The sequence below is a fragment of the Ptychodera flava genome, chromosome 1, assembly GCF_041260155.1.
Source record: "Ptychodera flava strain L36383 chromosome 1, AS_Pfla_20210202, whole genome shotgun sequence".
NCBI classification, from domain to species: domain Eukaryota; kingdom Metazoa; phylum Hemichordata; class Enteropneusta; family Ptychoderidae; genus Ptychodera; species Ptychodera flava.
This window is the reverse complement of record NC_091928.1, coordinates 7,261,069-7,287,228: the sequence shown is the minus strand read 5'-3', so window position 1 is coordinate 7,287,228 and position 26,160 is coordinate 7,261,069. Positions and strand designations below refer to the sequence as shown.

Sequence of the window (26,160 nt, the reverse complement as noted above, 5' to 3'; positions counted from 1 at the left end):
CTAAGAGTCTTCCACTCATCTGGTAGAATTACTTGGGTCACAAAAATAAGATAATTTTTATACAGATACGGTTTTTGAATAGTATGGATTGATCAACAGATTGGGGATCATAGTGTTGTTTTGAAATTAATTTACGAAAGGTTAAAAGATTGCTATAGGCAAGAATGGTCAGCAGCATTAACAGACTCCCAACGATTGCGAATCTATGCTCAATTTATAATCATGCTTTAACCTGAAACCTATCTGTCGAGTATTAACATAACGAAATTCAAATATTACTTGGCAAAGCTTAGGTGTTCAAGTCATTCATTAGCAATTGAAAAGTGACGTCATTGTAATCCAGCGGTGCTTGTCAATATGAGAATTTGCACGTATTGTAAAAGTCAAGGTGTTTCAATTGTAGAGGACGAGTGCCATTTTCTATTGTTTTGTCCACTATACGAAAGTGACAGTTCTGAATTGATCCCTCAGAGGCACCGGTTTTACCCTACACGTGATAAATGTTTTGCCTTATTAGCATGTAAAACAAGTACAGTATAAGTTGTTAGCTTTCGTTCACAAGTCATTTAAGAAAAGAAATTTCCTTGTAAAGAAGACACAGTAACATGGTTGTATTTAAATGTGCCGCTTATAGCTTAGATATTATTATGCTTGCACAGCGTGGTCTCATCACAGTGGGATATATCGTGCCAAACTCTGATAATCATGAAGACCTTGTTTTGCAGAATGAGCTTGATAACACTGATGGACAGTCTACAGTACAGAATGAGTCATGTGGTATGGCGGAGAATGGTTCTCAAGATAGACACTTTGGCGTACAAAGTCAACAAGAATGCATTGTTGTTGGCCATAGGAAGTGTAAAAGTAAAGATGGCAGGAGCTCAACGAGGAAACGAAGACCGACGAAAGAGGGTTTGCCTCAGCCAGGGCAGCCTTACGAGTGTTTGGGCTGTGGCAAAACTTTTAAGGCGAGAAATAACCTCACTAAACACGGTGCGGTGCATTCGGATGTCAGACCGTTTGGGTGCCAAGAGTGTGGGAAGTGGTTCAAAAAGAAAAGGGACCTGAGTGACCATCTAATGACCCATTCAAATGTCAAACCATATGAATGCACGGAGTGTAGCAGACCTTTTGCCCGGAAGTGCCATCTGAACAGGCACTTCCTGGTACATTCAAATGTGAGAGCGTACAAATGCAAAGAGTGCGGCAAAGACTTTCAAACTTCGTCACATTCTCAATGACCACATGGCCATCCATTCTACCGTCAGGGCGTACAAATGCGATGAATGCGACAAGACGTTTAAGAAGAAAACCGTGCTCAGCAATCACCTGCTGACGCACATTAACATCAGACCCTATCAGTGCAATGAATGTGGCAAACTCTTTAGATGGAAGGGCAACCTCAACAGGCACCTGATGGTGCACTTGAACGTGGAACAGTTCACCTGCAAAGGATGCGGCCAAGTGTTCAAACAGCGGAGAACCCTGCAGAAACACATGCTGGACCACACGAACGCGAGACCCTACGTAATGTAATGTTTTTGTGTGTGTGATGGTCAGAGGCCCTACCACTGGAAATAAATTATTATTAGGCCCTATTATTATTATTGTACTTGGGCCTCAGCCCAAGTACATTTGTTTTCATTCCGTGGGAAAAAACTGTAAGGTATAACCATTTCTGGCTGAGACCAGGGAGGGCAAAATGTATTGGCTTCATCTTTCTTGGCATAATAAATGGCGTAATGATGTTAACTGATGGAAGTGCTGCTCTCAGCCAGTCTTGAATAAGTGAGATGTGAATATAAATGCTTCTCTATCTGAGTTTTGCCACAAAATCTTCTGAATATAATCAAAATGTGCATCGAAATGCAACAATTAATGCACCCTCCGTTTCCTAGGCGATGGCACGACCCTTGCTACACCCACTGGACGAGCCAAAGTGGGAGGGGTAATTTCGGTTTGGTCGAACAGGAGGGCTCGAGACCAGAATTTAACATTAAACTTGAAACATGTTTAATCACTGACAAGATGTGGATTAGTGTTAATCAAAGAGAAAGTTTGAAAAGGAAAGGTTTTATATCCCGGACACAATGAAAAACATTACGACTGGAAACTGTACCCCCGGTTGAGAATAGTAATGCCCACAGCGAACGAGAACACTTATCCTTGAGCTGAGAAAACCAGACCATCATTTCGAAATAGAGCTGCAGATTCGAGAAGCTCGTTAAAAATAGCTAGGTACACCCCAAAGGGGTGTTTTCACGTCTTGAGGGCAAATTTCGCCTCCTTCATTTAGAAATCGTACGTTTGTTTTTCCAGGGGAACACATCATTTGACACAAAATTTGCATGAAAAGGGGTCGCCGTAAGCACGTGGTCAAATCTGGCATAAGAAACAATATGAAATGTTGGGTAAAGCCAGTCCAAAATAAACTGATTTGAACTTTTGTGTTTGTAATTTATACCACTGCAGTAACATGACTTTTTTTTGACAACATCACACAATGTAATACGTTTTGAAACTGAATACTCCGACGTATTCTGTGTCCCCTTTGCTAAAAAATACGGTATGCCGATTACCATGTAAGGAGATGATGACGTCAAGACAGATTTGTAGTGCGTTGGTCTTGGATGGTGCACGAAGTTTTGTCGAGGTAGCTTGTGTATTTAAAATGGGAGATATTAGGGTCGATCTAAAAGAAGGCCGAAAAATGTTATGATACTCTAAGCGAGCTGAACTCCAATGCGAATGGTTGGATAATTTGGAGGATGTCTAGACTGATCTCGTCTCATTAAGATTATTTGGCGGTCAGTATTGAATTTCAACTGCGTCACAAGTTTGCGTCGAACGGTCAACGAACGATATTTTAGAAATCTGGAGACATGGCACATCGCAGTTTTATTTTAGTTTTATATTTTACAAAAGATGTAAGAAGCAGTGATTTTGTTGAAAATTCTGAAAAAAATATAGGAAGATTTGATCGCGAACACATTTTCACTTGGGGGTCAACTAGCCCTGCGTACGATGCTGTGTGTTCTGCTACAGCTAACCGCCCCGCTCACCACAGCCCTGCAAAGACCCGTACGTTGGGTCGGTGACTTCAAATCCATTTTGGGAATTGACGTAAAAAGCCAAATTACTGCCGAAATTCAGCGTTCTTGGGCCCAAGTCGTATCCCAGCCTACCTCAGCTACTCGATCGCTTCCAAAAATGACAGTCTTTTATTCACTTCTCGTAAATAACCGTCGATGTCGGCAACTCTCTCGCTGGCCCTGCGTACGATGCTGTGTGTTAGCTGTAGCTAGCACATAGCATCGTACGCAGGGCTAGGGGTCAACATGGGGTCGCAGCCATGTTGCCTCAAAACTGATTCTGTCTGCACTCAAAACTCAAAAATGTCGCATATGAACCTGAAAATCTATGTAATATTGTCAAACTTCGGCGAAATTTCAGCCTATAGACAAAATTTCATCTAGGTAAGGTAAATTTACTGAAATTTGATCGACAAATAATCCTGACCTTGAACGTGACAGCTCGCCTTCTCCGGGAAGTCATGCATCCGGCCAGTGCCCATATGGCCGGGTTTATGAGATGTTTTCAAGCGACGGCGGCAGACCGTACGGGGCTCTGGATATGAACCTACCGCCGGTGTAGCTGTAATAAATGTTGCGTTGTTTTTAATCACCACGGACGAAGTCCGAGGGGACTTATAGGTTTGGTCATGTCCGTGCGTCCGTTCACGCCTAGTACCCAACCCCATACAGATGCACGTCGATTTGTTTCACAATGCTTTCAAATTTGGCCCTGTTAGAGGACTTTTTAGTTTACACCTCCATAGACTCCCATGTATAAGGCAGTTCTCCATAGACTCGCATGTATGATGCCAAGAAAAATAAAATTTAGTTTCTCATCGTATTCGTATTGCCTAAAGGATGCAGTGACACAGTTTTTTGTCCCCACCAGGGGGCTTATAGATTGGCTCATATCCGTCCGTGAGTCCATCAGTGAGTCCATCGGTTCACGCAGATATCTCAGACATTTTGACAAAATATCATGTGACCTTGGTGACCTTTGAACTCAAATATACATTATTGTCCATAACTCAGTAACCACAAGTGCTAAACCTTTCATGTTTGGTATGATGGGACACCTTATGACGCCACATATTGTACGCCATTAATTATGTGCATATCTAATTATGAGCGAGCCAATAGAGCAAGAGGTCTGATTTCTGGTATATAGGGATAAGTTAACAATATAATTTTTTGACAAAATATCACGTGACCTCAATGACCTTTGACCTCAAATATACATATTTGTCCACAACTCAGTAACCACAAGTGCTACACCCTTCATATTGGTATGAAAGGACACCTTATGACACCATATATTGTACCTCATTAATTATGTGATATCTTATTTTGAGCGAGCCAATAGAGCTAGAGGTCTGATTTTTGGTATATAGGAATAACTTAGCAATACAATTATTATGACAAAATGTGACGTGACCTCAATGACCTTTGACCTCAAATATATATATTTGTCCACAACTCAGTAACCACAAGTGCTACATCCTTCATATTTGGTATGATAAGACACCTTATGACACCACATATTGTACCTCATTAATTATGCGCATATATAATTTTGAGCGCGCCAATAGAGCTAGAGGTCTGATTTTTGGTATATAGGAATAACTTAGCAATACAATTATTTTGACAAAGTGTCACGTGACCTCGATGACCTTTGACCTCAAATATATATATTTGTCCACAACTCAGTAACCACAAGTGCTACACCCTTCATAAATGGTATGATGGGACACCTTATGACACCACATATTGTACCTCATTAATTATGTGCATATCTAATTCTGAGCAAGCCAATAGAGCTGGATGTCCGATTTTTGGTATATAGGGATAACTCTAGGGTAGAAATCTAAATATGCCCATCTAAATATGAGACATCTACCCTCGAGAACAAAAGAAATTTGCTGTAATTTGAATATTTAAGGAGTTTAAGCAATTCCCGCTATAAATAAAGAACCCCTGCCTCAAACTCCACAAAAGTTGCTAGACATATTTTGCCGTTGTCATGCCATTGCTTCGTTTAATAACCAGTTAATCAAATGCCTCATTGACAGGAGGAAATTCAAGACCATATTTGAATAGTAGTATATATTGTCCTCAACATTACTCTATCACGGCCCAAGTACTCATTGCCTTCAGCAATACTGCCTTGTTATTATTATTATTATTATTACAAGTTTAGGGGCTATAAGTATTATATAGAAATCTAATAACAATTCATTGAAGCTGTGGGAATTCTGAAAAAAAGGAAAAAGGTGTTGTTTATTTTAATTTTGTCAATAGGGGTGACTTCTAATTGTCGTACGTATATTCTCTCCGCCCAGTTAGATAGGTGTTTCTTTTGACATCACTACCCTTATGAATATTCATATACTTGCAAAAACCAACAGTCGTTGTCTCTGGCAGCGCGTGCTCACAGCTGCTGAGCTGCACAGCGTAGCCTTTCGGATCGCAGGCCCATCGTGGCAGTCGTGGGCGCCCACAAACAAGGCACAGCGACTGTGGAGAGTCTATGCCAGTGGAATGTTAAATGTATCTTCAGCGTGGCATTTGTAGTTGTGGCGAAAACCATAAACCCTCTCCCTGTGCTGACGTTGTTGAGTTTTATTTTGTTCATGTGCATTTACTGTAAGCGATCGAGCAAGTTTTGGGATGGAAATAGAGCAAAAGCATGAGTTTTTCCCCGAAATCTGTGCTGCAAATATAACTTCACGCATGCGCACTCGTTTGCGCGTGAATGTGTCGTCTGTACACTACGTCTCGTGCTATAATCTTGTCGTTGAGCTTTGCATGTTGACAGAAACTGGAATTACTGCAGAGAATACTTTTCAGGAGATCACAAGTGAGTCCCTAAGGTAACAAGTAGGACGTTTAGGAAATCCTTTCAGAAAGTTCACGCGGCCTGTGGCCATTTTGTGGAGTATAATACGAACCTGGACTGGAGGCGTGGAGCGACGGTATACCGTATTTCTACTGCAAATATTGCCAGATAATATGCGATGGAATTTTGCGTTTCACGTCGTTCAATCATTCAGATGGAAATGCCGGCCTTCTCCAAACTTTGAAAAAATCAGGGTGACAGACTTTGGCTAACTCTTGTATAACAATGACGTAATTTAATGAGAAGACCTTTGTATTCGAGCTCGGCAACATTTTTTGATTTGAGAATTCTGATCATGACGGATTCACTGAAACAGTGAGTATTCAACAACTTTTTCGTATATCCATGTAGCACTTGTGCAAAAAATAAGCGAGTCCACAGGCCTTTGGCAAATCAATAAATGCGTTTTTCACCAAGCTGAAAGGTTGAAAGATGCGTCCGTCACTTTGGGACGAGCTAGATAAATGCAGTCAAACCCAGCTGGGCGTAGAAATCTGCCATAGTATGACTTTGTTCTAGAGACGACCGGCCGTGCGGTGGAACTTTGCAACAAAGTTTCCATATCTGAACTGACGTACTTGAATGACAGGCACAGGAAACGATGGCTAATACAAATGCATTGTCGTTGCATTTTGATAATAATGTATCAATCACAATGACACAGACATTATGCCTCCTCCCAACAGAAGGGCCACGGTCTATTTTTAGCCCTGCTACAGTATATCTCAGTGCTGAAAATGCCATATTGTTGTCATGTTGTCACGGCGACTTTTAAAATTTGCATACAACTGTGAGAGTGAAACGGGTTGTTTATAGGTCACAAAACTTTTGAGTCCCACTGTCGTCCATTACACCTGTTTCCTTGGGCATTAAAGGTGTGCAAGTATACACATCCAAAGACTAGAAAATTCACTTCATGGGCAGAACCTTGTAAAATAGCCCTTTCTTATCTGGTTAACGAAAAAAGATAGCCCTGATCTAAAATATGCATGGGCTACCAGCCAGTGTCACCGGCTACCACATTCAGAACATGGTTGCCCAAGTGGACTACCAGGGAAAAAAAGTTTATTTCGAGCCCTGTGCAATATTAAACATGAAACATTTAATTTGTAATATTGCCCCTTGTCTTGGCCTGCTGGGTTTTAAAAAATGTTTAAAGGTATACAAGGACCATGTTCAAATTTAGCCATTGCTACCATGGAAAGGGGAGATCTAGCTAATCATCAGAATCATAGAGTTTATGGGGTCACGCCAGGTCACACAAAAAATAATGCACCACTACATGGCCATAATTTTACTTTAGTTAAAGAATCAGAAATACTTTGTCTTCATTATTCTTCCTAGAATGAGGCAAAGAAATTAAAATAAATTATTATAAAATGAACATTATTATACGTCGTTAATTATAAATCCGTAAAATAAATAAGTACCAGTGAATTATGTTTTAAATAAAACAAAAAAAAACTGTTACTGCTTCTTATAAATAATGGTACATTGGGTGATAAGGGGAATTGGGTTCATAAAATTAATTTGAGATACAAGTAGAATTAATTTTAACACATAAAATTAATTTGAAGGCATAAAATTAATTCGATGAATGCATAATAAGTTGGTACTATACTCTATAACACTTATTTGGGATGACTGCATGAAACAAAATTAAAAATGCTTGAAAAATTTTTTCTGCTCTACATAAAATTAATTCAAACACACAAAAATAAACGGAAAACAATTTTGACAAGAATGGCCTCAATGTACATTATCTTTATTATTCTTCCTAGAATGAAGGCAAAGAAATTACAATTATTATTATTATAGAACAAACGTTAAAAGTTGTTACTTAGAAATCCATAAAATAAATAAAAACAGTGAATTATGTTCAACATAGACCCACTCAAGGGTATATTGTTTAAATATAAAAAGTTGTGGTTCCCAAATAGGTTACCATGGCAACATAAAACAAAAATGAACATTGAGTTCATGCTGTGATAAATACACTTAGGAGAGCATTTGCACAGTTACTAGGATTACTTTTATTGGAATTTTGAAAAAAAAATGAAATTTTAAAACTCAAATAGGTCACTATGGAAACACAGGAGAGGTAAAAATTGATGTCATATTTTGTCTTTCTAACCTAAAATAACCCTTCGGTATAATATTTCTGTTGATTTAATGTATTTTTACACTGGATATTTGGTCTTTCTAACCCAAAATATCCCTTTGATATAACACATTCTGTTGATTACTGGATTTTAGGTGGAATCTTTGAAACACTGGTAATTTTTACTCCTAAATGGTTGCCATGAAAACATCTCACATTAAAATGAGTGTGATTTTTTTTGGTGCTAACCAGAAAAAGCCTTATTATCAATTTTTTACATCAATCAATAGTTCTTTAATAGGAATTAGGGAAAAAGTAACATTTTCAATCCCAAATTGGTTACCATGGCAACTCGAAACATTAAAATAAGTCTTTTTTTTGTGTTGTCTGACTCGAACTCCCCCACTAGATAATTTTCATAACAATCAAAGTAACTTTTCATGGGATATTAGAAAAACTGGAATTTCCAACCCCTTAAATGGTTACCATGGAAACATGGGGCAGTGAAATCGATATCATATTTGGTCTTTTCGACCCAAAATACCCCTATGGTGAAGTTTTCATGGAAATTTAACCTATTATTATTCGCATTATTATTTCTATATAATACTTATATTAATTATTATTATTATTATTATTATTATTATTATTATTATTATAGCCTTGATGTAAAGGTCATTCTGGTCTGCTATGTTATTTGGGTTACCAGTATTGTATGTCATACCTACATTGTAGAAACCAGAGTTGTTCCTGAAGTTGCTCGTTTCACCACGAATACCAAGGTTGGCATATATAGTCAGTAAATTTTCAAACTCTACCGAATTTATTCAACCACAGCAGGATATTCTTTCCTAACTAAACTTACAGAGAAAATATTCTTTAAAGGAAAATCGCTAGAAGTGAAGCATACGTACACTACACTGTACTACCGGTACACGGGTACTGTATTTGTGGACTTTATAATGATACCCACGAAAATGACCATCAACCATGTTCTGGAGATGAAAGCCCCGAGTTCAACAGTTCAAAAGGTAAATGATTCGAATTTCTTTGAAAGATTATGTTGCCTCACATACCATTATAATAAAATGCGTTTGTCCAATGAAACAGTGCACATATTAGCCAGTTTGACCTTGAAATTCAGCAACGATAACTAAAATGGCAGTGGATTTGCTTCTGTTTTCCTGCGCTTAAGTTAATTGTCGGCAACTTTGTGCGCTCTATGGAACCGAGGGCAATCGACCATTCTTAGCTTTTGGAATATTTTGGAGACCGTGTTAAGTCTGTATCGATAAAAAATTTTCAGTTACCATCGACAGTCACGTTCGTCTGTAAAATTGGTTCAGAATACGCGTTTTATTAAGCTTTTTACGACCGAGGTGAAGGAAAACCCCATCATGTGAAATCAATAAAATCCCAATAGGGGATAAGATAAGATAGGGATGCCATCAATTATATGTGAGTGACCTTTGGGTTAGTGGGTGACAGTCACTGATTGGCTCGTTACGTTTGTGACTCTGTATAGAGTGAGAGACAGTCGGGCTTTGATTTCTTTGACGACCTCGTATCACAAGAGAGTCTTCGTGTGCTTAAGTTTCAATCTCTATATCTCCCTTCGTCCAACTCCTCCCCCTGCCCCCTGCGCGACCAAATGAATGAATCAAACATCAACAACGTTTACTTATATTTTCGCCTTTATGAGTTGCTTGGTGTTTGAGCCCGTAGTCAAGACTCAGCTGATGACAACTTGAAGGTTTCCGGTTTTATATCTTTCTTAACGCAGAGCATTATGCATTTATTACGATTCCACTTCCAGACGTTTGAAGTTTTATTCTACTCTATCCGAATACAAGATTTGTTCTACTGTCGCAATGGATGAAAAGCAAGGCATTTCCTTTTTCCTTTTTTTTCTTTCAATCGTGTGTCAGTATACGCGGTTTGTAGAGTTACGTTAGCAACGAGTCATTCCACGTTTTCCAAAATAGTTGCAAAAACAAACATACAAACAAACTAGAATACATTGCATAATGTTTAGGGTCAGCATAAACGAAAGAAATCAAGACTTCTGTATCAGCTGTAAGCTGGATTCCTTCCATGTCATGAACAAATTGAAAACACTTGGATCTGCTTTTGCCATTTCTGCGATGACTATGTGCGCATGTTAATTGCAAAACAAAAAGAGCGGAAAAATACGTCGCATGATTGCTCGATGTTAACAATCGGCCCTTTGTTTCTTTTTTAGAAAGTTAAAGTAAACAACAGAGTGTTGAAGATGAAACCGCGGCAAAACAACCGCAACTTCAGAAAGAAATTCTTGAAGATTACCTTGGTGTTTTATATGGCAAGACTATAGTTTGAAGATTGCTTATAATATACAATCCGTTTTTCCTCGTAAAAGTAATCAGATTTGCAATATTTTCACCGGTTTGCAAATTACAATTGTTGTTTGATCTTCGCAATATTTGTTGTTCAGGTAACAATTCACGATGTTATTAAAGTTGGTATTCCGACATATTTCAAAGACGTCACTGCACATGAATCCCCTCGTCAGAACAGTCCAATACTTGGAACAGGAATGCGGTTCGTCAAGATGGCTATTTAATAGAAATCACTGCAACCTACACTCACCAGATGCCGCCAACGAAGCTGTTCTTGAGAAAAGGTACTCGTACGCACTTGTTCAGAGGGTGGGAAAATTTAAAAACTAATCAGCGGGCGGGGAGAATTATCAATATTGGTCGGGGGAATTCAATTTTTACAGCGGGCGGGGAGAAAAGTTCAGGTAGTAGGTACTTGAAAATAGGTAGAGGGATGCTGTTGTTGAAATAACTTCAGGGAAGATTTAGTACGTATTACAAAGAGGGGAGCAATGTCTAAAGGTTGAAATGAGGTTTTTGCTTTCACAGTCTGATCAAAATATAGCGTTGCGCCTCATGTGATGGTTAATAGTTCCGTAAATGAAATTCACATAATTGGAATATGTACATATAGTGGGTAATTTCACTGGTGGGGAGAGGGCAGTAAGGAACTTGAACTGTTGTAGGAAGCGGGAAGCGGGCAGATCATCGGTACTGATTGGCCGTCGGCACCATTATCCAGTTGGAGGGCACAATTTACCGCATACGCCAGTGGTGCGAAGGTTACGAACAGCTCCACTTTCCCCTCCATAATTTTGGTCAAGGTCAAATATATGTTAAATCAGTATGTTAGCCTTGGTAAGAGGTTTCCTGATGATTTTGTGAAATTGACGAAAGTTACCAGTTGGCGGCACCTGACTCAATTCGATCCTACTCTCAACTCGTTTCTCGTATTTATTTAAGCGTGGTGATCTCACAAAACAGATCGATCAGGCAGGCAGTTGGTAGATGTAACTTACACGCAAAGGGTGACACTGAAAATTATTTTGTGGTGTCAGAATAAAATAAAAGCGTAAACATTCCATTCTTGTAATTTCAATTAAAACATAAAAGTCGTTGAAAAAAATTGAGAACTGTAACTGTTGCAACCTTTATGTCAGAATATACAGATTTAATGTACCAGCAAAGACCGGTACAGAAACCTGACACAAAATCTGCCCGCCAGGCTGGATAAGGGGCACACACAAACGCCTTTAAAGTCAACAAATACTCGAAAATTTTGCTGCAGATGCTGCAAATGCGATAGCAAGGAACAATCTACTTGGAACTGCATCAAGTGAAAAAGATCAAGATTCTTATTCGTTTTCGATCTCCGAGAACGACCAAAGTAACAAGCAGCCTGGAGCTGTGCAGGTGGCGAGGCCTTCAAATTTGCAGCGAGGCCACTATGCCGACTTGTCTGCCAAACGTCATTATGAGGAGATTGTAAGAATCTCAAAAAATTGCTGACATACAAGAAAAAGTCGTTGTCATATCGAGACAGAACAGATAAATGACTGTATCCGATATATAATATCCGATATATAATCCGATATATTATCAGTACACAAATTTCACTGGTATTAACAAAGCTGTAATATGAGTTCGAAATAATGTTTTCAGGTTGTTATACTACTTCTATTTTAATATATTTAAAGTTATACAGTCACCTGTAATCTAAATATGCCCATATTTGGTCAAGGGGGCGTTCCTTGGTATTCAAAATGCCCATGCGAGGGCGCTGTTTTTAAAAAGCGGCCACCCACTTAAATTCTGTGATTGGTTAGATTTTCTCTCTCCATGGTAACTGTGGCAAAGTTGGAACAGGTGATAGTATACCTTTAAGTTGAGCAGGTTATTTTACAAATAAGTCCGGACATTTCATACCTACACTCTAAATCTATGTGATAATGAGCCTAAACACGGGAACACGGCTTCTCATCATTAATTAATGCTCTATGTGCTTGCCAAGTGACAGTATTTGTATTGTTACTGTGGTGGGTGGGGCGGTTTACTTTTACTAATTTTCAAACCAAGTGAACGTTGTGAATTCGACTTAAAAATAAACGTTTTCAAAACTCTACGAATAGATTTGACTTTTCTCCCCATGGGCACTCCACATGATCAGTTGAGGACTGCAAGTACTGTATATTACCAAAAACAAGGCTCATAGTCACTCAACATAAAATTAAATCACAAAAGTCTTCGGCCATGTCAACGCATAGTCCCCGAACTTCATCAAATTCAGTGTCACTATAATACTTCGTCAACATCACAAAATTTTGTCTCTGTGCGTTTGAACACTGCTTCCGTATCAATGAGTTCTGCCTTTACTTCATAGTCATTTCCATCGTCATCGCTTTCTGAGTCGAAAAGAAGAACACAACGAAGGTTCATTGCATATTCTTAGTTTCAAGTTTTGTCACATCCGTAAGAAAGTGGCAAAGTAAAGAGAAGGATGTTGAATAAATGCTGTTGTGATGCAAGTCTGACAACCATATAGGACGCAGACGTGATGACAGGGCAAATCTTAAGTATCCAATTGCGTCGACATCACTCTGAAAAGTGAATCGTCAGGACCTACCAACAAAATTTTCGTATTTACTTCCTCCTTCTTCCTGTCTCTTGTCATCTTTGGCTGATGAATTATCTGATAAAGAAAGACTAGTAGAACCATCCACTTCCACATTTTGCCGGACTTGTTGATAAACGTCTTTGTCAGCATTGAACGTGGGGACTATGCTAGCACAGACAACCAAATAGGACACAAAAGTGATAACAGTACCAATCTGAAAACGTCGCACTGAAAAGCCCGTCAACATGACTTATCATCGATTTTCTTGTTTATTTCCTTCTTCTTGTTGCTCCTCGTCATCTTGCGCTGATGAGCTCTGATGATAAAGACAGGAGAAACCTCAAGTTAGAATCCGCCTTGCTATTAGTAATGATTGTTTATTTGACAAAACAAAGATACAAACACAAAAAGTAAGAAGGGAATTTTTACGCTGAAATACAACTTTATTTGCTTTGGACCATGGAAGTACTCCACTGGGACTAGTCGAATCCATGGCCTAAAAACAACTAATCCTAATAAGCAGTGGTACCATGAAGGGCTTGAATACAGGACACGGCAGCCAGTCCCTTTGGGTGGGGAGGGGCGGGTTGTCTATATGCAACGGTTTATTTTATTTTACTTCATTAATTTTGACTGTGACTATATATATTTATATATATATATATATATATATATATATATATATATATATATATATATATATATATATATATATATATATATATATTCATGCGTGTGAGCCTCAGGGCTATGCGGCGAATGATACTATAAAGAAAACAGTCGGACGGTTTGGAGTTGAAATCTTTATTTGAAACATCACAGTCAAACAGTCAAAGTAAATAAAATTACTTGTAGTAATTAAGAAAGCAGTTAGACGGTTTGGATTTGAAATTTTTATTTGAAATATCACAGTCAAAATTAACGAAGTAAAATAAAATAAACCGTTGCACATAGACAAAACACCCCTCCCCACCCTAAGGGACTGGCTGCCGTGTCCTGTAAAATCTTCTTCAAACTGCTAATTTAACAGCTTTGATATTTACGACATAGATCTCTACTGATAGCCTTTTTCAGATTGTTCAAATTATGGAGAAATTTGCAACTTTGTATTTTTAAGACAGTTAAGACATTTCAGATATTTTTAAGATATTGGGGATTACCAGAATGTGGTCTATTCAAGTTATGATGAAATCTACGTTTTCTTTTATTTTAAGGGCTATTTTTACCATTTTTGGTAAAAAAAATTGTATAAAAATAGATAGCAGGGTACACCGGAATTTGAAAGGTCTTCACGAATATGTTTTTAATTTATTAGAAGTAGATTTTTGAAATGTCACCGATTTATTTCAGGGTTTATTTAAAGATATTACAAAAAAACAAACCTTTTTGTTTCTGAAGGACTTCGTTGGACAAGGAAATAGGTTTTTATCCTGCCAAGGACCCACTTTCTGCATGTTGTGCCTTACTGTGACACTTTGACAACTTGACATGTTTTGTTTACTTTAGTGTGGACAACTATATACCATGTGCACTAGAGAACCCTTGACTAACTTTTTTTTCTTCAAAATTTACAATTGTCTATACAAGAGGAAATGTCTTTAAGAAGCCATGTTACAAAAATGGAGTATGCATTTCATACATATACGTGTTTTCAACACAATAAGTAAGCCAAATTGTGTGCTTTTTCAGAAGAGTTTTGTACGTTATAAACAAGTATGAACATAAAACGTAATCCACAATATTTAAGTAAAACCAGGTTTGTCATTACTTTGTTCATATTTTTTAAAACCATCTACAGTATTTATGGGGATTTTTTATTGCATATGTTTTTGATAGGGGGTGTTAACACCGTTGATAGTTTCCTCTGACAAACTTTACATACAAAGTAGCAAAGTTTATTTGCCCATTTTACAGTAAATTGTTGTATTTTACCGTATAAATGTTTTGTGTATTTTTAGAATAAAATAATTTTACTGAATATCAGTGGTCTGCAATGTTATTTCAAGGCTTGAACACCCCCTGAACGCCCAAAATTAAAGGTTTTCAACAAGCACGCATCATGCACTGTAAAAATAGCGGACGCTAGACGCGTCTTTACGCGTTCAAAATGTACATGTCGGTGTTCAAATTTGAACGGCTAGTGTTCATATTGTTAACACCAGTGTTCATAATATTAACATTGATGTTCTAAATCTGAACACTATGTGTTAACAACGATCTCCTTCAAGTGTTCAAAAACTCTGCATCACGGAAATTTTACAATACTGTGAAACAATTGACAGTCTTTTGTGCTTTTTACTTTACAGTGGCTATATGAAATTTACTATTGCTTCACTGTCGGTAAACGTACACGGATTTTGGTGTAACGAATTTCACACTAAGTGAAAAATATTTCCGGCTACAATTGCTGAAAGCATGTTTTTTCTAAAAAAGGAAGTATACAAAATAATTTTACACGTTTATTACGGGTTGAAAGTTCAAAAATTAGAAAAGAAAATCAGAAAACCACCATGAACGTTTTAATTTTAACATCGGCGTGCAAGAGGCGTTCTACTTCTAAACACTTGGTGTTCAAGTTTGGTGCCTTTCCTATCCCATGATGCATCAAAACGGAAGTTGCGACATTTTTCTTGTAAGCGCACCCTGAAGTCGTGATCGTGCGAAGCAAGACCAGAAAGGGTAAGTTTCCTCTCCAAAATAGTAAAAGGTATTAGATTTTTGAAGCATCTATATTATCGTCCTTTGAATTTAATTGTATTGTACCTTGAAATAGCTTAACTACGTGAGGAAACCTTTTTTTCTTTCATGGCTGCTATACCAACAATTAGCTGTGACTACGCAGTGGTACTTTTGGCCATAGCCTATCGATCGATCTCACTCGGGTCAAGGGTCATCAAAACACATCTGTAGCGATAACCCTTGACCTGAGCGCGATCGATACGCCTTGCATAGTACTGCTGCGTAATCACTGCTAACACATGTCTTTTAGTAGACACAATCGCATGTAAAACATCAGTTGAACATCGTAGAGTATACCATGTATTGTTTCAGCATATGGGAGTTTGGCTTTTTTATTTTAATCAGTTGATGACAAGAAGCAGCAAATATTTTGTAACAGTATTGAAGAGAGGCACTGTATATGAAAGTCTCCCCTTTTCCCTAACCTAATCAGCCCCTTGTCTTTCATTTAAAGTTTCATCTCGCCATATTACCTATTGTTGCATTTTTTCAGGATGTAAAAAGTTGGATTTAACTGAAAATCGAAGAGTTGTTATAGAAGCTGGTGGTACAGATAACGAAGAAGATGAGTGTACAGGTAGCTGTCTGGAAACAAGCTTGAGAACCTCAGTTCATCTCTAATGTAGATTTAAACTTCCAAGGGTCAGTAACTGAATTTTGATAAATTTCTTTATTTTTGTTCTGAGTTAATCCAAGCTTTGGTAGCATGCTATGATCAACTAAATGTTGTCGGAGAATAAGCTTTCACAGACGTGTAGTCTCCCTTATTTAAATTAAAACTGAAAGCGACAGACCATTCAGAGTAAAAATGTCCACTCTGAATTACTGATTTTTCTGAAATTTTCACTCTGAATTTTCTGTCACTTTCTGCTTCAATTTTTCATCCCCCCTTGCATCTGATGAAGGAGAATTCACATCTTTGAAAGCTTATGCCCTTGTAACATTTAGTTGATCATAGCGTGCTACCAAACCGTAGATTATTTTGTATTGTAGCTCAACACGTCTCTCAACACTGGTTTTTAGCTTTGCTATCAGCTAAATAGGTGGATGTGCAGCAATGTCCTCAAATTTGTACATCCAAAGGTTTTTCTTCAAAACAGCCTGTACGAATCCTTTAATATTTGGATTACAGGTCCCAAGGGATTACCCTAATCAGATATGTTCAAATTGTGATGAAATATGCAAATTTATATTTTTGAGGCTAATTTTGCTATTCTTTGGCAAAAATCTTCTACTTTTCTGCCGTCTTCAATATTTGGTAAACATGTCCCTAAAAATGACCTTAGTCAAATTTGTGCTAGTTGTGATGAAATATTCAAATTTTTATATTTCATGGCAATTTTTGTCATTTTTTGGTCAAAAAATCTTTAAAAAATCTATTTCAAAACTGCTAATCGAATAGTTTTGATATTTAGGACATAGATCTCTACTGATAGTCTTTTTCAGATTGTTCAAATTATGCAGAAATTTGCAACTTTGTTATTTTAGGACATTAAAGACATTTCAGACATTTTTAAGACATTAGGGATTACCAGAATGTGATATATGCAAGTTATGATGAAATGTATATTTTTTCATTTTAAGGGTGATTTTTACCATTTTTGGTAAAAGATTTTATAAAAATTAATAGCAGGGTACACTAGAATTTGAAAGGTCTTTATGAATATGTTTTAAATTTCTGAGAAGTATATTTTTGAAATGTCACCCATTTATTTCAGGGTTATTTAAAGATATTACAAACAAACAAACCTTTTTGTTTATGAAGGACTTTGTTGGACAAGGAAATAGGTTTCACCCTGCCAAGGACCCATTTTCCCCACTTTCTGCATGTCGTGCCTTACTGTGACACTTTGACAACTTGACATGTTGTGTTTACTTAGTGTGGACAACTATATACCATGTACACCAGAGAACCCTTGACTAACTTCTTCTTTCTTCAAAATTTACAATTGTCTATACAAGAGGAAATGTCTTACGAAACCATCTTACAAAAATGGAGTATGCATTTCATTCATATACTTTTCAACACAATAAATATGCCAAATTTTGAGCTTTTTCAGATTCTTTTTGTACATTTTAAACAAGTATGAACATAAAACGTCATCCACAATATGGTGATTTTTATTGCTTATGTTTTGATAGGAAGGTGTTAACACTGTTGGTTTTTTCCTGTGACAAACTTTACATACAAAGTTGCAATGTTTATTTGCCCATTTTACAGTAAATTATTGTATTTTACTCTAGAAATGTTTCGTGTATTTTTAGAATAAAAATAATTTTACTGGATATCAATGGTCTGTAATGTTATTTCAAGGCTTGAACACCCCGTGAACGCCCAAAATTAAAGGTGTTCAACAAGCGCGCATCATGTGTTCTAGCCTTTAACACACTTATCGTTGAACGGCGTCCATGCGTTCAAAAAGTGTTACAGCCCTTTGAACGCTTAAAAGCGTTCAATTTTTTGAACACATTTCATGTGCAACGTGTGTTCAGATATGGAACACCATGGTGTTCAATATAATGTCTGATGAACACGTAGCGTTCAAAATCTGCACACGCATGTACAAAAATTGAACGTTGGTTGAACACGTAGTGTTAAATTTCTGAACGTCTAGAGGCGTTCAAAAAGTGTTACAAAAAGGCGTTTAATTGGTGTTCTATCCTTTAACACTTAACTTTACAGTGTGGTTACCTGTTCTAGCCTTTAACACACTTATCGTTGAACGGCGTCCATGCGTTCAAAAAGTGTTACAGCCCTTTGAACGCGTAAATGCGTTCAATGTTTTGAACACATTTCATGTGCAACGAGTGTTCTGATATGGAACACCATGGTGTTCAATGTAATGTCTGATGAACACGTAGCGTTCAAAATCTGCGCACGTTTGTTCAAAAATTGAACGTTGGTTGAACACATAGTGTTAAATTTCTGAACGTCTAGACGCGTACAAAAAGCGTTACAAAAAGGCGTTTAAGTGGTGCTCTATCCTTTAACACTTAACTTTACAGTGTGGATTTTGAAGTTTGGCAGGCTATTAAGCCTGAGAGTACATTCTACCCCTAACTTGAGTCATGCCTCACTGTTTAAGTTAATTTTCTTCGGAGAAATCTGCCAAAGTCGCGAATCACACTGAATAAAAAAAGTCATGGACGAAAATATTATGCCTAGAACAACATATAAAATGCTTAGGACAACATCTTGAATGCCTATGACAACATGGTAAATGCCCAGCACAGCATATTGAACACCTAGGACAATATATTAAATACCAAGCACAACATATCAAATGCGCAGCACAATATATTGAATGCACAGGACAATATACTAAATGCCCAGCTCAACATATCAAATGCGCAGCACAATATATTGAATGCCAAGGACAACATATCAAATGCCCAGCACAACATGATATTAGACCACTTAAGTCAGTCATGGCTTTCCATAAAGACACATATTTTTGTTGTAAGATGACTGGATAGCTCCTTCAGAAAACTGTCGTCTCAGGAAAACAGAGAGTGGTCGTATCTATAGAGAATATACCAGGCTTTAATATTTAAACGTAGGACTTCCTGCTGTGATTCTGTACCCAGCAAAAGTAATCTTGTTCACAGATTACCAAGAAAATCGACAAATATCAACAGTGGAGTCCTCCACCGATTATAATCGATTCAGCAAAAGTACACTGATGATTATTCGATCGATACATAAATGTTCGTTTGACATGAAGTAATGAAAATAATTGTTTGGCGGGTATGATGTGGTTTGTCATAGTCTTTATCATTATTTGAATCTCACGAAAAATCGCCACAGAAGGGATTTCATATTCTTGCATCTTTTAAAGAAACACGTTCTACTACCAAAACTTTGGCGATCAAAGTGTATGGTTCATGATTTGTTTTAACCAAAGCAAATTCGGCTCATTCATTTTATTATTTTAGCCACACTTTTTAATGTACTGTACATTCGAAGACGGCCCCGTTGAACGCAACGACATCAGTAAAGATGTACACGAAAAAGTGTGGAGCAATGTTAACCAAGCTTGAAAAACTGAAAGATAAGACTAATTCGGTGTTCGACATTACGTCTGTGATCAAACAGTCGTCACCTATTGTCGTCTTGTTGCAATTGGACTTACTCACCTGGACCGAAGCTGGAAGATAAGACGCATGCGTGGCACAATATAGGACTGTATGAATATGGCACGGTTCATGACAGATTATAGTAACAGGGCTGCTAGACTTTCAGCGTGCATCGCTAATATGCATACGCGATTTTTTTGTTCAAAGTATTCTATTTTAGTCTGTAATGATAACGTCATTCAGTAAAAGCTTTCCAAACGATTATCTAGCTATTATTTCCGAAAGGTCAACATGATAATTTTTTCATTAAAAATGCCCTGAGGCTTTTGTTCGGCTAAGATTAAAAATAGATATTTGGATTCGTGAACTATACTGATGACGACTCGCTCCTAAGTAACAAAAATTAACGAAATATCTATCAAACAGAAGGAAATTTAGAAATCGATGTATAAATTATTTTAAAGGGTTTGAGATTTTCGACATACTCGGGTTTAAACGGTGTGTTTATTTCTCTTTACAATATTTGTTAACACGATTAAAACTAATTTGCGATAATTGGATGGTGAAGTAATGTCTGTTTAATCTGCAAAAGTGAGCTCATCTGCTTTTCTTTGTAAATTACACACTTGACCCAGTAGGAGTCAACGTCATCTATGATGTTGTGTATATTGTAAATATTTTTATTCAAACTACTTCATTTGATACAATACAATTTTTTATGGTACGATCCTTTACTTCGGCCTTGCTGCTGTTTTATTACAGTGTTTTACTACTACTAATGACATTTAATTATCACCAATGTAGAGAGGTCGCAGTCAGAAATTGTAACAACTTTAGATGGATTATTGAACTAATCTTTTTTGAGATCGGGGATTTGGCCTGGCGGTTTTGTCTGTGGCTTCTTCGCTAGGTGACTAGGTACCGTACGTTGTGAGTTCGATTCCGATTGAAACCACCGTATTATTACGAAATGTTAAATGTCCAGGGTAATTACAAATATGTGTCTGATTCAATAAAGGTCAAACTTGGCACGGTGCATAATGAGTTCAACATATTTTTTTCGTTTGTTTCATCGAACAATAGATGAATCGCTTTCCAGCTGTCGCATTGACATTTCTCATGAGATGAATATAAATGGATGAACTGATTATGTACAAATGTGTTATAAAATTAATCACCATAATTTAAATATGCATTAACTTTTTCCTTCGATATGTCTTGGAGGGCAATAATCTGTAAAGTTCACTTGCGATCACTATGACATGCGTCTAGGAGGGCAATAATTTGTAAAGTTCACTGGCGATCACTATGACATGTGTCTTGGAGGGCAATAATTTGTAAAGTTATACGTATGATATTTGATTACAACCAACGAATTTGTTGCTGACGGTTATTTGCATTTCTGTTATTTTAAGAAAATTGTTCAAATCTACACGTTACCATTCAAATGTCGAGCAGGCCTTTATCTCAAACATGTCAGATGATGATCCGTTCGAACGAACTTTTAAGCAAATATTACGAATTCTGCAAGTTTTTTAATATTTCGAACAAAACCATATTTCGTAGCCTTTTCGGGAAAAACATCGTATTCTCATCACAGAATTTTATTTTGTTTTCCCGTTTAACAATCCCGTCCTCCTACAGTCTGATAGTCAACTCTTGGCCATCCCCAAGTCTGATGGTCCACCCTTGACCCTCCCCCAGTCTGATAGTCCACCCTTGGCCCTCCCCCAGTCTGATGGTCCACCCGTGACCCTCCCCTTGTCTGATAGTCCACCCTTGGCACTCCCCCTGTCTGATGGTCCACCCTTGGCACTCCCCCAGTCTGATGATCCACCCTTTGCCCTCCCCCTGTCTGATGGTCCACCCTTCGCCCTCCAGTCTGATGGGCCACCCTTGACCATCCCCCAGTCTGACGAGCCACGCCTCACCCTCTTATCGTTCTCTAGATGGCATCTTGGTCACTGCAAGGAAGAGTATTCGCCGAACAGACGGGGTTTTGATAATTTCTATGGTTTCTACAGCACAGCCGAAGACTATTTCAGGCACACACTTGGTAAGCTTTGTTTTGGAGACTGTCAAACACTAATCAATACAGTGATATTATGAAAACCACACCTGTTAATGCAAAGTACAGTCACAATTATATTTAGTCATCGCCACCAAGGACAAATAATTCTGAAACATTTCACACTCAGCATTGTCATCGTCATGGAAGTGAGCGTGACCAGAGGTTACAGGATACTGCAAGCATTATCCACAAGTCTCATCTAATGATAAAAGTTTAATACATTCCATTTATTGATCATATTCACAAATTCTCGACGAATAATGTCTGTATCACCCTGTGCACAAACCTTTCTGTCATCGCCATAGCACAGACAAACATCACCACAGACTTTGCTGCCATCGTAATGGCAGTGATAAGCATCACCACAGACCTTGCTGTCATCGTCATGACAGTGACAACCATCACCACAGACCTTGCTGTCTTCGTCATGGCAGTCATAAGCATGACCACAGCCTTGCTGTCAACGTCATGGCAGTGATAAGCATCACCACAGACCTTGCTGTCATCGTAATGACAGTGACAAGCATCACCACAGACCTTGCTGTCATCGTCATGGCAGTGACAAGCAACACCACAGACCTTGCTGTCATCGTCATGGCAGTTACGAGCATCTCCACCATAGAGAAACATAGATAGAGTGGCAACGGGTATTGTTTAAGGCGTGAAGCGGTTACGTAACCCATCCATGTTCGCCTCGCCTCTGGTTGCTCTCGCCTCTCTTTTCCGAAGAGTGCCGACCATGAATCCTTCGGTAATTTTCGGATTTTCGCCAATTGTTAAGCGAAAGTATGTTCGGCAAAGTTTGTGTTGTTGTTGTCGTGTGGTGCTGAGCAGAATTGACGTGCTGGCGAAAACGGGAGTGTTTTGAGCTTCAGAAAAGTGAGTTTTACCGTTTTAAAAATTCCTCTCATATTTTTATGAATATATAATGAGTGTGTTTGAACCAAATTTGAAAGTCTTTTATCCATACTGTCTGGTTTTACTCAATGGTTTACGGTCAGTCATACTGTCTTTTACACGTGCGTCAAGGAAGAACATGTTTATGAAACTGCTGGAGTGTTATGTTTTGATTTTGCGTGAAGCAGTGTTTCTGGCCTGAGAGCTCACAAAGTAGCAATGGTTGCTACGCGACTGGCAGTACGATGCAATCTCGTGTAATTATCAACCACAACACAAACAAAGCCTCCAAAAAGTTTAACAACTTTGAAGCTCATTTTTATATAAAAAACCAATAGTCTACCGAGACGACCATGGAACAAAAGGCATGCAAGTGTGGCCACTCTGTCTATGTTTCTCTGTGTCTCCACAGAACTCGCTGTCATTGTCATGACAGTGACAATCATCATCATAGACCCTGTTGTCACTGTCATCAAATTTTTGAGTATATATCAGTATTTCATCGTTGATAAGCACAAACATTGTTAAATTAATCACTCGTTATTGTTCAAATTTAAGGGAACGGATATTAAGATTTAAGAAGAGACTTCACGCCTGATTGGAGTCAAGAAAGTGTGTATTCATCGGTATGTAATCTAAGCTATTTGTTTTATAGTTCAGTAAGTGGTTAAAGTGGTCGAAGTAAAGAGTTATTCCTCAGAACTCGAAGTCGTTTTTATGCTATTTAAACAGCCCCCTACACGGACTCCAAGGACTTGGTTTCGTTTGCCCTTCAATCTGTACATTCAAACTCAACACTCAGACACGCCTAAACCTATTTCATTCAATCTTGGAGAGAGTATCTGTACTACGACATTTATATTCACGTCAATTTACATGTATTTTATGATACCATGAAGGCTGCGATCACAAATAAAAGTTGGGAGTCCGGAGGAATCGCGATTGAATATTTTTTTCAGACCCCTCAGTACCCTCAAAAATTTTCAAGCCGCCCCCCGTCTATATGCTTGAACTTTTTCCAGTCCCTCTCCCTAAATTATTCTACATCCGCATACTTATCAGGGATGCACGCAAAGAAAAAATAAACATTTATTGGGCAGTTCTACTCGAAGTGTTCGATACTACCTGTCATTAGCAGTTTATAAAGCCATATTCCTATGAGGCAATTCTTAAATTGATTCATTTTTAAACACATCAGTGGATTATTTGGATATAAGTCTTCGCCGACTTGAGTCAATCCAACTCTGGCCACGTCAATGACACCTGTTTAATAGCAGACAAAATGACGATCGTGAGAGAGTATGCAAATTATGAATTCCTGGCTAGATTTTGCCAAGTTGCGATAGTGAAAAACTGACCATAGTGACCTACCAAAACTATTTTTCAACAGTATGTGACATCGATGACTTAGATGCTGCTCAAAATTGACATAACTGGAAGGTTAAAATATTCCGTAAATAAGCGTTTTAATCTATAAAATTTAGGTGTAATAATGGCAAATTTCGTAGAAAATAAATAATGCATTCAGTCACACATTTTTTCCTTAGTCTTTACTATTCAAAGTTTTACTTTTGTGTTATTTTGCGAAAAGAATTTGAAAATTTAGGAATCAAGCATGGTGACCCCATCTTTTTTCTTTAATATTTGATTATTCTCATATGCCAGAATTCAAAAATCCCTGATGACTGTCAAGTCTCCTGGTCTTCAATGTGCTGCTCTCAAGTCTGATATTATGTACAAGTTTATTTAACTGTCATGGGCGTCATTTGACCCAAACTCTTCTTCAACTACATCAGAGTCAGAGCTATCTCTATCACTGCCGATATGCAGTGCCAGTGACACTGCAATAGCAAGTCAGTAGCTGTATTAATTTTGATTATTTTGACAATAATTTTGTTCATGTAGCAAGACTGCGTTCTTGTTCTACTCCCTATAGCATGTTGGGCTGTCTAGTATTCAGCTTGCAAACACAGCCTGTGTGTACTGTGCATTGACATTGGATCATTTGACCCTAATTCAATTATCATCAAATTCATATTATTTATCTACAGGCTTTGTCGACAGTTTTGTGTTTCAGCACATTGTAGGGAGACAATAAGTAACTGTATTTGATATATTCCATAGAATTGTTGAAAAAAATATCAACAGTTGCAGCTTCTGCCCCGTTACTAGGCCCACTCGTTTGGGTTTTAAAGAAAAATCATACATGTTTGGAGCTTTTCGAGATACAAGTCAGGAAATGTGACAAAGTGTTTCTATATTTTGCTTACTTATAACTAGCATTAGAACAACTTGATGACATTAAATTATTTTATTCATTACCTGACAAACCTTGGAATTGCAAAATGTAAAGGTAAAAGGGAACTAAAAATTTTTCAGCCCGCCTCCATAAACGAGCAAAACTCTTTAGTCTCCCCCTCCTCTACCCCTAAAAATTCGAATCCCCTCAGCGTTTTTTGTTAACGTAGCCTAACTGTCATCAGTTGACGAATTTGTTACTATGTCTTCATATTCAGCCATTACGCACCCATGCCTAAACATATTTCATTTGAAGATGGTATTCGGACGATATACAGTGGCACACAATTTGTGTCTCAAAGTAATGCAATATGCCGCGTTTGCGGACATTTTTTATTTTACGTCTAGCGCCCATGCTCCTAAGAGTCTGAACCAACTCCATTCGATTTGGTACATGTCAAATGCACTAAAGTGTTCATCTTCACGTCAACTTGTGTCACGATAGAATCCAATATGGCCGCTGATAAACAATTTTGTTGTTTAACTCATCTTTGGAACCATTACTTAAACACGCATGAGCACGTGCCATTAAAACTTCACACTAGGTCAACATACTAAAATGAATCTCTGTGTGTCAACTTGTGTCACAATATCATCCAACATGACTGTTTTGCAGTCATTATGTCATTGAGGTTTTGTCTGTTTCATGCCTTTATAGAACATTTCAATTTAAACATAAGAACAATATACTATAATGTAGACATGTAAATCAATTTGTAATTGCACAAATCAAAGGAGGGAAGTGCTACAATCTAAACAGGGATCATCAGCTCCTGAAAACAGCTGACACAGCAGAGACTACACCATCGATGATAATTTCTTCTTTCTATTTTCGTAATGTAGTAATTTGGCCTAAGGCACAACCGTGTTTGGTTGATCGATTAACGTTTAAACTTCCCTGTCAGCTCGGGAAGAACAGTGAACATGGTGTCACATTTCTTTTTTATGATTTTCATGTTTTTAACTTGATACTAGATGCTGTTATTTCGATAACATGTGGTCAACTTAGCGATCGATCAAACATTTTCTTAAAACA

The 26,160-nt window shown here is 37.7% G+C and overlaps 1 protein-coding gene across 1 annotated transcript; it reads left to right on the top strand.

Annotated features, from left to right (window-relative positions):
• The first annotated feature begins 647 nt into the window (after positions 1–647).
• On the top strand, positions 648–1,241 carry LOC139114784 (zinc finger protein 253-like). Its single transcript, XM_070676750.1, has one exon. It carries the CDS (start codon positions 648–650, stop codon positions 1,239–1,241), a length of 594 nt encoding a protein of 197 aa, XP_070532851.1.
• The last annotated feature ends 24,919 nt before the right edge of the window (positions 1,242–26,160 follow it).

What these genes read in the sequence shown, in the direction of transcription:
- LOC139114784 (XM_070676750.1), top strand. Translation starts at nt 648, where the DNA reads ATGCTTGCACAGCGTGGTCTCATCACAGTGGGATATATCGTGCCAAAC.